At 39.8% G+C, this 15,083-nt stretch overlaps 1 protein-coding gene across 1 annotated transcript in view; it reads left to right on the plus strand.

Annotated features, from left to right (window-relative positions):
* Positions 1–13,114, plus strand: part of PTEN (phosphatase and tensin homolog) — a 30,552-nt gene extending 17,438 nt beyond the window's left edge. The window contains exons 5-8 of the mRNA XM_008949823.1: positions 1,429–1,570; positions 3,804–3,970; positions 12,042–12,266; positions 12,900–13,114. Coding sequence (XP_008948071.1) covers positions 1,429–1,570; positions 3,804–3,970; positions 12,042–12,266; positions 12,900–13,085 — 720 coding nt within the window. The 3' untranslated portion in view covers positions 13,086–13,114. The remainder of the gene's footprint in view (positions 1–1,428; positions 1,571–3,803; positions 3,971–12,041; positions 12,267–12,899) is intronic.
* Positions 13,115–15,083: the final 1,969 nt, after the last annotated feature.

Genomic DNA, 15,083 nt, shown 5'->3' on the forward strand with positions numbered 1-15,083 from the left:
AGTGGTAAGGAAATGTAACTATCAACATTTAAAAAAAAAAAAAAAGACCAAGTGAATATTTCTACATGTGTAGAATAGATGCTTACTTAATAAAAAGTACTCTGGCCATTCTTAGATTATTACTGTTTTTAAGGTGAAGCAGGTGTTAGAACTAAGTTTATAGAAATACTGCCTTCTAGGTTTTGTGACTAAAATGCTCATGGACTCATATGAAAACCTTTTGTTTATCTCCAGTTTATTGCAATTTCACATTTAGTTTTAATATGGAAGCCAACTTACTGATGCTGTTGCAAGTACATTGTATGGGTTGTTATAAACTATGTAATGCATTTTCTAGAAAATGAAATTATTTTTCATTTTTATCAGTTTTGCTTGAAAATATTAGCTACAAGAGCACTAAAACAACCCCCTGGAAGTTTAAGTTGATTTAAAATCCGTAATAAAAAAGTTCTTTGGTTATGTGTTCTCAAAGAAAGTGTTTACTTCAGAGTTGTAATTCAGCTGTGAAGTCATTTTAACAGCTTGAGCTATTTGGTCTGTATTAATGAAACTTTCCATTATTGCTTGTTGTGAGAACATTTCAGAAGGGCATTTTGTAATAGAAGGTAGCGTTGGTCTTGAGTGCAGTTGATATTAGTAAACAGTTTGAAACTTTTGACTTAAACTGCTGTAGAAATGCAATTCCTGTATTGGTGCTTAAAAATTAGAGTATGTTCAAAGTGCCTCCTGCTTCAAGTCTGACATTTCCACCTCAAAAAAAAAAGCAGCAGCGCAGAATCATCTTTTACATGAGCCTCAGAGTGTCTGAGGTGTTTGTTTTTAAGGTATGGAAAAATCTGTGTTCTTTGCCTCGTTGCTTGAGATAGGTGTTTGGAGACACACACCAAAGTCACCGGAACACTGGCGTCCAGCTTGCCCCATGCTGGGGACTGGTTGGCGATTATCCAACACCGCCCAACTCGTGTGTGTAGAAGGCTTCTCTTAAATGCTCAGCAGGACGGGGACTAGAGGTTTGGGCGCATGTCTGGGGAAAAGGGGGACATGTACAGAGGCTGCCTTTGAGCGTGGTTTGGAGGCAGATTCGGTCTCTGCTAGTCCTTAAGGTGCCCTGGGTGGTCCACAGTGGGGAAATGGCTGGAGGTGGTTACAAGTTTCTGTACTGGAGATTGCGTGGCTGGGTTTCTGTGCTGTGTAGGAAGCAGCGCAGCACTCCCGTGCTTTCTAGGCACAGCCAGAGCAGGTGCTTTACTCTGCGACAGAGCTACCCCCAGCATAAGTTGTGGTGGTTTGCTCCAGAGGCTTTAAGTATCTGTCCATTGGTGCTTCATTTGCCTGTAGTTATATCCTGAGGGAAGGGACAGGAGCTCTGTTAGCAATGCTACTAAATGGCCTCGATGCTTTTTGACGTCTGTTTTTTGCTCTGTTTAGGGAGTGACGATTCCCAGTCAGAGACGCTACGTGTACTACTATAGCTACCTGCTAAAGAATCACCTGGACTACAGACCAGTGGCACTGCTGTTTCACAAGATGATGTTTGAAACAATTCCCATGTTCAGCAGCGGAACTTGCAGTAAGTACCCAGCCCCCCATTCACCTCTCTAAGCTCTTGGGAGGAAACCTGTCAGCCTTTGAACGGTTACGTGACAGATACTGTTCTGTGACATGAAGAAAGAGCTGCACATCTTGGTGGAGGAGAAAATCATGCTTGAACACTTTGCCTTCCAAAATCTGCTGGGTTGGTGTGGTCTATCCCCTAGCATGCTCTCAGGTGTAGCAAGTCAAAGGTGCTTTAAATTGGGAAGTATTTAACAGTTTGAGGCTAAGTGATGCCATATATATATAATTAGATACTTGCTCCTTATTTTATTTTTTTTTTTTTTAAAAAGATCCTTTTTTAAAAATCAAGTCTTGGGAAACTTGAACTGCTGGAAAACATTTGCTTAGTGGCCTGTTGGTTTTGGAGGCAGCAACATTGTTCTTCCTGTGACTTAAAAAAACACCACAGAAATCCATTCAACTGGGTAGATATGTAATTAAATCTGGAGTAAACTTGTCTTGATACAGAGGCTTATAAAAATATTAATACACCTATAAATTATTAATGCAATTTGCTGATACGCAGCTGTGTTAGTAAGGAAACAGCAGATTCCTTGAAACTTTGAAGTACAAATCCAAATTCACTTCTGTCCTGTGGGCTGTGTTACAGGGTAGTAACTGCCTGGTGTTGCGTGTTCCTTTTTTTGTTAGTGGAAAAAGTCTTTTTAATGGTTTTGCTATGGGGGATTACTGCAATGGGTAAGTAATTCCAGTGCCTCCTGTGGCTTTGATTAAAATTGCACTATTAATATTGTTGGAAGACAGTACCTGAACATGTAACACAGGCAAGAAACAACCAAGCAACTTGTCAGGGGGGAGGAGGAGGGGAGGAGCTTCTGCCAAAAAATCTCTGCCTCTGGGGTAGAGGTGTGGAGATTACAGATTTCTGCAATTATTACTTCTTTAATGTTTTGGATAAACTGTGCTATACTTGCGAAATCAAGCTCCAAGTATGAATTACTTGTGTGAGCAGTAACTTGTTTGTACCAGGCTGTTCTCATGCTGTTTTCACAGTAGGATGTTACAATAAACAAGATTTGCTAAGCACCTGAGAAAAGAGTAATATCAACTTCACCGTCTTTGTGTACTGCAATATTGTACATTTCTGTGAAGTTTTCAGTTATTTTTTTCAGCATGTGAAACCAATGGCCTGTGTTACTTCTTTAATAACTAATCTGCTGTGGTGGTAGTAATTTTACCAACACATGATAACTTGAAGTCTGACTTCCTTGTTATCTTCCTTCTGTTTTAAGGTCACTCACTGAGCAGAGCTCGGTGGTTTTGGTTCTCTGGGGTTTTTTTGCCTCTTGGGCAAAACAAAGGGGTGATGGGGTTTCGTGGCTCTGAGGGTTTGAGGGAGATAAATAGCAGTTCTATAGCGAGGCCATCAGCAAGATAGTGTGGGTGTGCTCAGCAGGGACTTCCACAGCTCTGCAGGGGTGGTTTCAGGGTGGCTACCCACTCTGTGACGGGTTATGGCTCAGTATGTATCATCTAGAGAGCAGTCTGTGTCTGATACTAACAGAGAAGTCAGGAACAAATGCAGAAAGACTTCCTTGAATAAGTTTCATTTAATATTTCTGGCTTTGATGCTGATGTCTGGCAGTTTCCTAAGAAAATCTGCTTGGACTGCACCACAAAAAAAAAAATCATAATTTCAGCTGTAAAAACTGCAGATTTAATTTTGAAAGTCACTATGGCTGACATTTTGGTGATTTACTGGACAGACCCACAGTCTATGTCTAGTCTGTATTAATGTTAAATTTTGTCCTTGTTTTTGTTTGTATATCAGTTCTGTTTGTCTAAGGACAGAAATGGGTTCTGCTGACATGACCGCCTACTCTGCAATTTATAGAAGAGATGAGAGAGAATAAACCCCCTCAGTTATGTCCATATAATAGAGAGGCAATATGCAAGGAAATGTTTAGAAGTTGCTTTGTATAGTCACTGCTTATTATACTTAAAAGAGACATCAACTCTCTAGGAACCCCTTGGTTGCCCCAGAGCCTTGCTAAAAAGCACAGCAATCTGCTAGGTTGTTTCCAGTAACATGTAGCAAAGTTCGATGCCCTGCGGTGCTTAACTCTTAATATAGATATTTAACTTTCAAAATACTGTAGCTCATGATTGTGGTTCTGATACTGATATTGTGCTTTTTGACACTTAGAGGCATTTTTTACAAAGTGACACTCTGTTTTGCCGTGCAGATCCTCAGTTTGTGGTGTACCAGCTAAAGGTAAAGATATTCACCTCCCCTTCAGGACCCTCAAGACGTGAAGACAAGTATATGTACTTTGAATTCCCTCAACCTTTGCCGGTATGCGGTGATATCAAAGTGGAATTTTTCCACAAACAGAACAAGATGTTGAAAAAGGTTGGTTTTCTCGGGGTTTTTTTTTTTGAAAAGTTGTTGAGCCAGTCCTGACGCAGATCTGGGATATTGGTTATTCTTCAGTGATGTGTAATCACAGTATTTAGTCCTTTGATGTCAGTTTTCCCAAGGAGAGAATCTACCACAAAATGAAGGCTGGGTATTTTGAGAGTTGGGAGATTAAGTACAAAGGTTGGATAAAAATTACACTGGATATGTATTGCAGTCGTTTGGGTAGTTGTGAGTAATCTAATTGAGGAAGAAACATTCTCCCTCTAAAAATAGACTTGCATACTGAGCAAGTTAACTCCAGCTGTTTTCTCCACTAAATTTTCCAAAGGTTTGAGCAGGCACAGAAGATCCTGTCTGTGTGCTGTTAGCTGATTTCTACCCTCTTGTCAAAGTTTCCTGTATTTCCAAGACAACTGAGTTCCTGCACACTTTGTAAAAGTATCTCTGCCATCTTGTCATCCATCTCTTGGTTCTGAGCTGCAATGCCTTGACTTCAGAGGTTTAGAGAATTTACTCAGAACTGAGAATCTTGTCAGTGTCTCAGTTGTGGAAAAGTTTAATCTAGAATTTAGTTTGGCACTGAAGTCAGTGAGTTCTTAAAGATACGAATGTCTCATCACTGGGTTTCATTAACTCTGGTGCTTGTGGAGTGAGTTTCCATCCACCAAAGTGAAAGATGAGGATGAGACCAAGGTGATTAAAGGCTACCTTTGTATTTGTTACCTAAAATTTTGGATTAATAGCTGTACACTTTAATGGATGTTATAAAACTTGAGAGCATTCATTGAGCGAATCCTGTGTACAGTTAAAGCATAAAAATAAGATAATACTAGAGCGGATTGTGAGACCAGTGTACGTTATGAGAAGTCTTTTATGACTACATGTAGGTTGTACCTACTAGAGGTGTGTGTAAATAGGCACACACACTCTTTTGTGGGTCTGTTCAGTTATAAAGGGTATTGTTAACTATTTTAATGGTGTCATTTCACCAGCTGGAAATGTTGTGTTCTGTTTGCCACGCACTGATGTTTGCAAAAGGTTTTAAAAAGTTTCTTAAAGGGAATATTCTCTTCTTCTGTCTGTTTAATAAGATGATTTGGTTGGTCAGTGCAGCTATATGCAATACAGAGAGCTGTAAAACAGAGCATTTTAAAAGTAGAAATTCTACTTTTAAGTCAACATTAAAATTATTGACATCTGAATAGGAGCCAGTTTTGAGAATGGACTTCTCAAGGAGCACCCAGATAAGTACTGTGGGCTAGACATGAGGGATGCATGAAGCAGATGAAACAAATCCCAAGCATCTCAGACAATGTCCTGTTTTATCCAGTTACTGTCTTGTCTTAACTGTAAAATTTGTTGTTTCTTTACCATTAATAACACATGGATTGCAAATGGACTTTGTAGGAAACGTTGTGCTGTACTACTCCTTCCCAACTAAGCCACTTAATTACCAGTGTCAAGCTCAGATGCTGGATCTTGGCTCTGTAGCACCAGGAATGAACTCCTGTATTTCTTTTACCACTCTAGAGAGCACTGAGACCTACTGACAGCATAAACTAGAGCTTCTTGTTACCATGTACAGTTTCTGTAGTATAAATTCAGTCTCCAAGTGTGTGAAATTGCAGAAATGCAGCAAGCGTGATACTGTGCTGTAGTTTCATTTCAGAGTGTCATATCAGCCATGGTTTCAGTTCTTAAGAATGTCTTTGTAGTTTCTGAATAGCTAGTTGATTTTTTTTCTTTTGATCTGTTCTTATCAAGTACTCTTCACTATTCAGGTTCTGTTGTGGATTACAGATAGTGCAGAGATGCTCCTTTTCTTGGTGTTTTTGGACTGCTAGGACAAAGAAATGCTGAGGTGGTAAAAGCCCTTCTTTCCCCATCTGCAAGCTTTTTCAAGAGAGATAAACTGTCCCTCCACCAGACAGAAGTCTTCAATAAAGAGACCACCTTGATAATCTACCTCAAAGATCTGTTCAATGTAGTGTCTAATTGCCCTTAACCCTGTGTAAGAATGGAGGCCAAAAGAGTGTAGGTATACGGAGTTGGGATAATGGTTGGATTTGATGATATTAAAGGTCTTTTCCAACTGAAACAATTCTCTGGTGTTACACCATCCTGGTGAGACAACCTCTGTTAGCTCTACTGTCAATGCAGGCATGAACTGAGGGCATCTGGGACTGGGTCTGTGGATCCTCTCAGATGTAAGCATATTAGTCTGTTTTATGAAACCACTGATGAGGTCTTCATATTGAGAACTAGTGAAATATTTCATCACTGACATTGTGCTTTGGCACCAGAGGAGACCTTTCCATGTGGTCCTTTTGACAACTTATGTCAAGTGACTAAGATGGGAATAGGACAAAGGTGAATATTTGCAGCAGAAAACCTGCCCTGGAACAAAGTCAAACATGTTTCTGTGTACGAGTGTTTCACATCTCTGCCTGTTCCTCTTCTAGATAAATTTTACGCAGATTTTACTCAAAACCCCAAGAGAGGACCTTCCACTGCAGAGACTTCATGCATTTTGAAGATCACCTCTATGCAGTGATCACCTAATTAATGAGGAACAGCATAATTAAGAGTAACAAATTCTTATCTTTCAGAGATTCTGGTTTATTCATGTGTGTTTATGAAAGCTGGAATTACGGGCCTGTTGCCTGTCACTGGTTTTTGCTCATCCAGGGTTTTCTGTTAGCAGATTTATAGGTAGCTGCTAAACAAGTTTTCTTGCACACACTTAAAGGCATCACATATCTACAAGTCTGCATTTTGGCTTCCCATAATAAAAAAAACTAACAACATTAATTAAAAGTATAACTTTAGCTTCATTCTGGGGCTCAGGCTGGATAATGGCTGTGGCTCATCTGTGGAGATGAAGGAAACTTCTGGATCTTCCTGCTGGGTTTGGTGTTTGATACCACTGATCTCAGCTGAAGCTCTCCAGTTTCACTCACCTGCACTTGCTTTCAAATTTCTTATTCTTCATCATCTGCAGAGTTCTCTAGTATGGAGGACCCTTCTCAACTTTGATCAAGCTGTTCTTGGATAAAATTATTGTGCATGAAACAAAACAAGTTTGAAAGAATAAGTGACTTCAGGTGCCTAGCACTGCAGTGTCAATGTGAAGTTTAAAGCAATTAAGTGTCCTGGGTTTTTTTAATGGCAAAACTTAATTCAAGCAAATTCAGTAGCTAGCAAGAGCTGACCTCAGCCAAAGGGTTATTGGTGCTGGTGAGAAGATGTTGGTAAGAAGGTGACTGCTTTGAACAGTTTTCCTGCTTCAGCTCTTCCATAAGTGGTGCCACCTGGCATCAGTAAGTCCACAACTTCTGGTCTTTTCTTGTCTAATGAAGTTGTTTAGGATTGGACCATTTTTTTAGTATGATGTAGCTACTTCCTTTCAAGAGTGAAATGCAGGCTCATACGAGAACAAAATGACTTGGGGCTAGAGTACAGTTATCTATGATTTTCTGATGGATAGAAGTTAGTAATTTGGGGTTTTTTTAAGCATTTTTTTTTCTCTGACTTGTAGTGTGGCTATTCTTCTACTTCAGACTGCTGCTGTAGTCTCTCTGGTTTTGCCTCCATGTGTCTATGTGAAGACTTTTTCTTCCAGTTATTGATGTTGACATGATAATCTTTTAAAGTATTTCAGAGTATCCTTATATCACTTGGTTCAATGAGAGTCTGTTTAAAAATAATACAGAAGATCTTGTAATCTTCCCGCATGCAGAGCCTAGGGATAAAGGAGACCTTTTTCAGGAGTCCCCCTAGTATAGATGAGAGAGAAACGTTGGTGTGGGTTGTGTGGGTGGGTTGTTGTGGTTTGCTTTTTTTTTTTGAGTCACTGCTGTCTTATACCCAGACTGTAGCATGGGCAGGGCTGACAGCATTGTTTGAGCTGTGGGGTCTGGCATTTCATCTCTTGAGTCTGTATAAATGAGAAATTCTGCTGCACAGTTCAAGTGGACTTTAGGTGAATACTGTTTAACAAACACTGAAAAATGAAATCTGAAAATGTCAGAAGACTTCTAACAGATCTGAAAATGGTATGAGAAGTGCCGTCAGCCATGGCTATGGAAAGGCTGTGGGGCCATCATGGAACCGGTTGGAACAGGATCTCCATCTTCTGATTGCTGGATGGCTTCTCCAAAACACTGAGCTGCTGCTGCCAAGTGGTTAAAAGTGCCTGTAGATCTCTCTGAGAAATTAAACTCTCTGGAGGATATGGGAACTCTCAGCTGATGGCTTAAATGATCTTGGATTTGGATTTCAGTCTGCAGTTAGAAGCAGATAGCAATTCTGGAGTGACATTTGATTTTCTGTCAGTCTGAGAACTGAAAAACTGCACAAGGTAGGGGTAAGTATTGTACATCAGAATAGGGTGATTAAATCAACTGCTGTCTCAAGTGTCTGATAGTGCACTGTAGGCTTTATAATAGAGATTTGTTTAGGGGAAGAACACATCCATGATTTTTTTTGTTTTTCAGGCAGTTGCCTGTGATATAACTGGAAATGAAGCAAAATGCATTCAGAAAAAGCCTCTAGCTAATACTTATTTTCAGAAACCTATTTACTAAACTGTGTTCCTGTGAGCACTTGATCTGGTGTTCTGATTTGCTATACAAAGCCCAAGTTCAATTCATACCTTGATTTTTAAAATTCCTATCTTTGGCTCATATTACATCACTTTTCTTTCTTGTCTCCCATGAAATATGTTGGAGCTTGACACTTTAGCTGAACCTGGATGAACCCTCAATTTGAATGATGAGGTTTCTTTTTCAGTGAAGGGAGTGACACAGTTATCTGCCTTAAGAGCTAATTCCGAAATCCATGACCAAGTCTTCCCTCAATTTGAGTGGCCATGCCATGTTCTAATACCCATGAACTTAGTTTATTAAACTAATTAAGTTAGTTTAGTGGGAAAGGAAGGAAAATAACTTGATGCTTTAAAAAGCTGGAGGGAGATAAAAGGATAACTGACCAGCTCAGCCAAGTTGTATTGTTTAGTTTGAGTCCCTGAAGACCTCTGTAAATTTATCCCGAGGAAAAGAGATTAAAAGATGTCTAGTGAGAAGTTTATCTGCCTTGTCTTCTCCAGAGTCTATCACTAAAGCTGAGTCCCCACAGTTGGTTGTTCAGGCAGGCATTTAAGTGCCAAGTAAATCCTTCCTTGTTCTGCTCCACCTGATGAAGTTAAGGTAAGGCATGGCAAGACCATGCCTTCTGCTTCTGCTGGCATTGGTTTACATCCAGTGACCTTGTTTTCTTTGGCACTAGTGGTATAAGCCCCTTTCCATCCATCTGCTGCAAAATGTGTTCATCAGCTTTGTCCTCTCCTCTGCTGACCTTGCTGGAGGTGTCGGGGTGGCACTGACAACCAGCACCAAAGTGCATTGCTGCTTCTGCATTGTGGTCGTGAAGAAGGATGAAAAAGTAGTACCATAACCCGGGCTACAGGAGGTGGGATCTCCTTTGACTATGGTCATGGCGTGGAAATGCACTTTTTTTTTTCCTCTAAATCCTCACTGGAAGGATGACCTCTTCAGCAGTGGTGAGACTGCAGGTGGTCTATCTACCTACTTACAGAGCTGTTTGCTAGAAACATCAGGCTTGCCTTTTCCTGCTGTTTATTGTGGATGGTACCTGGACTCCAATCCCTTCTGTCCTGTATCTGGAAAACTCATATGCTGTTGGTTGGTTCTGTTTTGACCTGAACAGATCTTTTGGGTTGAGCAGCAGTAGCCATCTCATCTTGGACTACTACATATCTTGTGAGGGACTCATCATCTGGGTAAAAAAGGAGCCTGGAACAGGTTAACCTGAAGACATCTTCATGGTATTTTGCCTCCTGCCACTTTGTGAGACATCAGCAGGCAGGCTAGTGACTCGTTGGAGCATTACAAAAGAATAAACCTTCTTGTCCAGGATGTTCATCCTCTTTCCAAATCCTAGGGTGGGCACTTTTAAGATGGTTTCTGAGGCAGCGTTAATGAAGAGCAGTTTGGTCCTGGCAAGAACCTACCTATTACTGCCTTGTGTGGATGCTCTCTAACAAGGCTTCTTCATATAGATACGAGGGCTTGAAGCGACTTGGTGGCAGTGACAGACATCTGTTGGTCTCCCAAGAAGCTGTAATTAGGCTGTGTTCATGTGGAAGATTGAGTCCCGTACCTCTGGGTACTGGAGAGGATGTGTTGGAAGTGGGTAACTTCTTAACCAGAAGTGTTTGACTGAATTATTTAACTTTTGTCTTTGCCTAGGTTGAGGGTCTCTTACGTGCTTACAGAAATGCACACAATGTGGAAGGGATTTTGGATGCTTTATTTAAAATACTGGAAATGGGTCTACTGACCTCTAGTAGAGAAGGCAGGTAGAAGTTGTTTCATCGGACACTTCTCAATTCCCAGTATTTGTGTATCTACGTGTTTTTATTAGTTTGTGAGGAAGAAGTACTTAAGCAGTAGTCCAGCTCTTCCTTGCCCCCTTCTCATTGGCCCAGGAAAATATTGTGAGATTTTGCTGGTGCCAGATTGCCTTCAGCAGCAAGGTATGTTCAGATGATACACACTAGAACCACATCTGTTCCACCTCTTCTTACCAGCAGAGGTGAATAGCTAGGAAGATGGGGCAGGATGTGGATTTTCCAGTAAGAAATGGGAATTAGACCTCTCTAGTAAACCAAAAAAGGTAAATTTAGCTCAGGAGGAGTCAGTTTCTGTTCTTGTCCTGTATGATACCAAGGAATGTTAGATTCTGGTATGCGCTAGCTTTTTCACCCCTTCAGCTTTAGCAGGAAAACAGAAATGCTGACTGTTGTGAGACAACTGGCTGTTTGTGTTTGGGATTTTTTGCCTGAAAACTAAAATCTGAGAAAAAATAGGTGGTTTCATTTGTAAAGAGGAAGTAAACGTACCTCGGTTTCAGATGGAGAAGTGCTTAATGTGCTAGTCAGGACCAACCTGCTAACAGTAGTTGACCTTGCATCAGCTCTTTGCTGGCAGAAGTATGGGAAGTGACGGGGACCTAGAACTGGAGCATTCGCTGCATTCTGCGTGGCTGTTGAGCCGAGTGCTTAAAGGTGAAGTTCTGGGCATGTCATCTTAGGAGGTTGTCTGGCCGAGAGGAAAACATTGCTACTTGTTCAGTAGCACATTCGGAGGTGGAAACTCACAATGAGCCTGCTAGTCATAATGGTAAGCATATAATATACTGGCTGATAGCAGCTAGTTTTCCAGTGACTTCTTAAAATCAGTGATAGACTTTAAATTTTGCCTCCTCGTACAGGTCTACCTCTTATAATGGATAGCCAGACTTGTACCTTTGCAGCTGCTGATGGTCATCTTGTCAAGTTCTGCTTGAGTTGAATATACTTTTAACTGTCCATGCTTTCTCATTTAAAAACTTCCTCTTGAGTAGGACAGCAGATGCTTTGTCTTGACTTTCTCTTAGAACTGGTAAGCTGATGTCTGACTGGCAAAAACTATCTCCGTAAAGCAGTTGTGACTCGATTGTGATAGAACCCCTGTATTTGTAGGCTAGTTCTGCTCAGTTACAGTTATTTCTGTATAAAAATAAAGAAAAGCCTTGTGTTACACAGGAAGCTGTGGGGGAAGATATTTTCTCTTGCTAAATAATACTCACCTAAGCTGGTTTGCAGAGGTTGTCTGTTGGGTTTGACTACTGCCTGGCAAGATACAAGCGAAAAAGAAAAAAATCTCTTTATAGCTTGTGATTACAAGTGTTAACACTTGTTTCATTTGTCATCTGCTTTTTTTTTTTAAGGTATGATAGATTGTTTTAAGACCAACTTTCCATAAGGACTGACTTCTGAAAGCTTAACTGGTTAAAACTGAGTTTGATAAATGCAGAATTTTCCGTGTTGTCTAGGAGAATTGGTGAAGATGTCTTTGCATGCAATGTCACAAATGATGTACTGCTGTCCAAACAAGTTTTGTCTGATATTGCCAATTTGTTTCTGACTGGATGATGTTAGTCTAATGTGCCACTAGTCAATACTAAAGCAAGATTGTTCTTTGTGTTCTTCCTCCCTCAGGACAAAATGTTTCACTTTTGGGTAAATACATTCTTCATAGGACTGGATGAAAATTCAGACAAAGTAGAAAATGGAAGTCTAGTTGCAGATCAGGAACTTGATGGTATTTTCAGTACAGAGCGCTCAGATAATGATAAGGAATATTTAATCCTTACATTAACAAAAAATGATCTAGACAAAGCAAATAAAGACAAAGCCAACAGATATTTCTCTCCAAACTTCAAGGTCAGTATATATTCTGTGTAAACAAAGCTAAAAAGCTGCATGATGTTACCTCATTTGTTTGTCTTGCCTTGTGGAGGAACCATTTGAAACTGCTGTCTGTGTAGAAATTGAATTCATGTATTAGTATTGCCACCACTTGGCAAAGCTTCTAGCTTTGTAATTTTATCTGCTTTTGGGGAAGCTGATAGACTCTGGGAGACTTGGGAGTAAAGGCTTCAGGGTGATTTATCAAAGCCATTAGAGATGAGTATTAGGAGGCCCAGAGACACAGGTAGCATCTTTCCTGTACCAGCTGCATTGCCGTGAGCTGCGTGTACTAATCCCGAGGTGGTTGCAGAGGTGCCTGCTTCATGGGAATAGCTTAACCCGTGAAGCTAGCTTTGAGGAGTGTGAGCCACTGCCACCATTGTTTTTAAAAATGAAAAAGGCATTTCTAAGAATTTCAGTGTTTTCTAATTTGGCTCACCTTGGAAGAGCTTGCTCTTCATTTCCTTCTTTCCTGAATGGGGAGAGGAGGAATCACTCGTGTGATTCAGTGTAGCAAAAGGAGCCATGCTGTTAAAGATTGTATTGTTGCCTGTGCTCAGTCAAAGTCCAGGTTCCCTCTTTAAATGTTGTTTTTTCCTTTCCCAGGTGAAGCTATTTTTCACAAAAACAGTAGAAGAGCCATCAAATCCAGAGGCTAGCAGTTCAACTTCTGTAACACCAGATGTTAGTGACAATGAACCTGATCATTATAGATACTCTGACACCACTGACTCTGATCCAGAGAATGAACCTTTTGATGAAGATCAGCATACGCAGATTACAAAAGTCTGAATATTTTTTTTATCGGAGATAAAAAAAAAAACACACAGAAAAAACCAACCGCGAAGATTGACAAACTTGAATAAACTGAAAAAAAGGACCTTTTTAAATGGCAAAAGGACATAGTGTCAGATTACCAGTTATAGGAACAATTCTTTCCTGACCAATCTTGTTTTGCCCTATAAATCTACAGGGTTTGACACTTGTCCAGATGGAAAAAAAAAAAGGTTACGTAGATCTGATATGTATATACCTTTTTGTGTCAAAAGGACATTAAAACTTCAATTAGGAACTATAAACATGGCACTTTCCCATTTTATTCCAGTTTTATAAAAGTGGAGACAGACCTAATGTGTATACGTAGGAATTTTTTCCTTTTGTGTTCTGTCACCAAACGAAGTTTTGAAAATATACAGGTTCACATCCTGCCCCTTTTTTTGCACTTGTGTGGCAACAGAAAAGTCTGCAGTTGGCTAAGAGATGTTTCTAGAAGGTTTTACTACATTCTAATGCATGTATTTTGGTTGGGGGATGGAATGTAATGCTCAGAAAGGAAGATAGTCCGCTGGAGCTTGGCCTGTGTACCATATCCGGCTATTTACATGCACCTTTCTTTAGCATGCTACCGTAATTCATCCTGGACAATTGAGGAGTCGCCGCTGTCAATGCTTGTTGTTTGTGCATTTTATTTTTTTAAGTGTAATGGTGCTAGAAAAGGCAGCTAGAGGGAGTGATTCTGTATAGGGGTACAGGAATGAACCTTCGCAACATCCTAAAGACCCGCAAATGAAGGGAGAAAAACTATTGGGGTCACAGAAAGGAAACACAGCAACAATGACTTAACCATACAAATGTGGAGGCTATCAACTAAAATACGGGCTTGAAACAAATTGTCACAAAATTTGACAATGATTTATTAATTCGGTTTTTTTTTTTCCTGAAATGTAATGGCTGCTCCATCTCCTGTGTAATCAAGGCCAGTGCTAAAAGTCAGATGCTATTAGTGCATACATCAGTCAACATCTTACATTTATATTACTAGTTTTTCAATCATATAAAAATGAATACTTTGTGTGCTGCCTTTGCAAGCTTCTTTTCCTTGTTAATATAAGACTATTTTGTAATGGTGCACAGGAAATTTCAGTTGGAGATTCTCCAGGTTAGTGTTTGTTTTGAAGATTTACAATGCATTTATTCAATCAAACCCCTGTCAGCTGTTCCACCCCTTTGACCTTACACATTCTATTACAATGAGTTTTGCAGTTTTGCACACTTTTTAAAAAAATGTCATTAACTGTTAGAGAATTTTACTTGAATACTCAGTACCTAGGATATTTTAAAAACGGACATTACACGTGATATTGAGGAAACCAGTGTTGCAGTAAATTCTCAACACTGTGTATATGAAGATGTGTACTTTTAAAATCCAGAGCTTGTCCCAAGTGTATCATTTACTACTAAAAAAAAAAAAAAAACCCAAACAAACAAACTAACAACAAAACCACAAATCACCCAACAAATGAGATTTCTAAACTGGCAGCATCATATTATTTGTTCACAGGGATATAGCCAGGAGTGGGACTTGAGATTCACTTTCTGGTATATAATTGACATGCCCAGACTGCAGATAACTTCAGAGTACAACTACTGTTGCATACAAATGTGAAGTAGCTGACAAAATTGTTCTCTCTAATGTACACCATGAATAGCTGTCCCCAGATTGACAGGTTTTTTAGGATATAATTCATCCCCTCTTTTAATTAATTTATTGGTGCTGACGTTGAAGTTCATTAGCTGTGTTCTCGCCTAGGTAACAACTGTGTGTGGAATCTGTAAGGGCCATGTACAACAGCATTAATGGTAAGAATTTGAATGAGAGAAGGCAGGACTTCCAGTAATTACTATTGGGAAACAAAGGTATAAAGCGCTTTTTATTTTTTTTTGGTATCTGTTGGTCAGTTTTGCTCATCAGGTTCATGATTTTAACTTCTAACAAAGCTGGTAAATACT

Source organism: Merops nubicus, unplaced genomic scaffold (assembly GCF_000691845.1).
Source record: "Merops nubicus isolate BGI_N331 unplaced genomic scaffold, ASM69184v1 scaffold5771, whole genome shotgun sequence".
NCBI classification, from domain to species: Eukaryota; Metazoa; Chordata; class Aves; order Coraciiformes; family Meropidae; genus Merops; species Merops nubicus.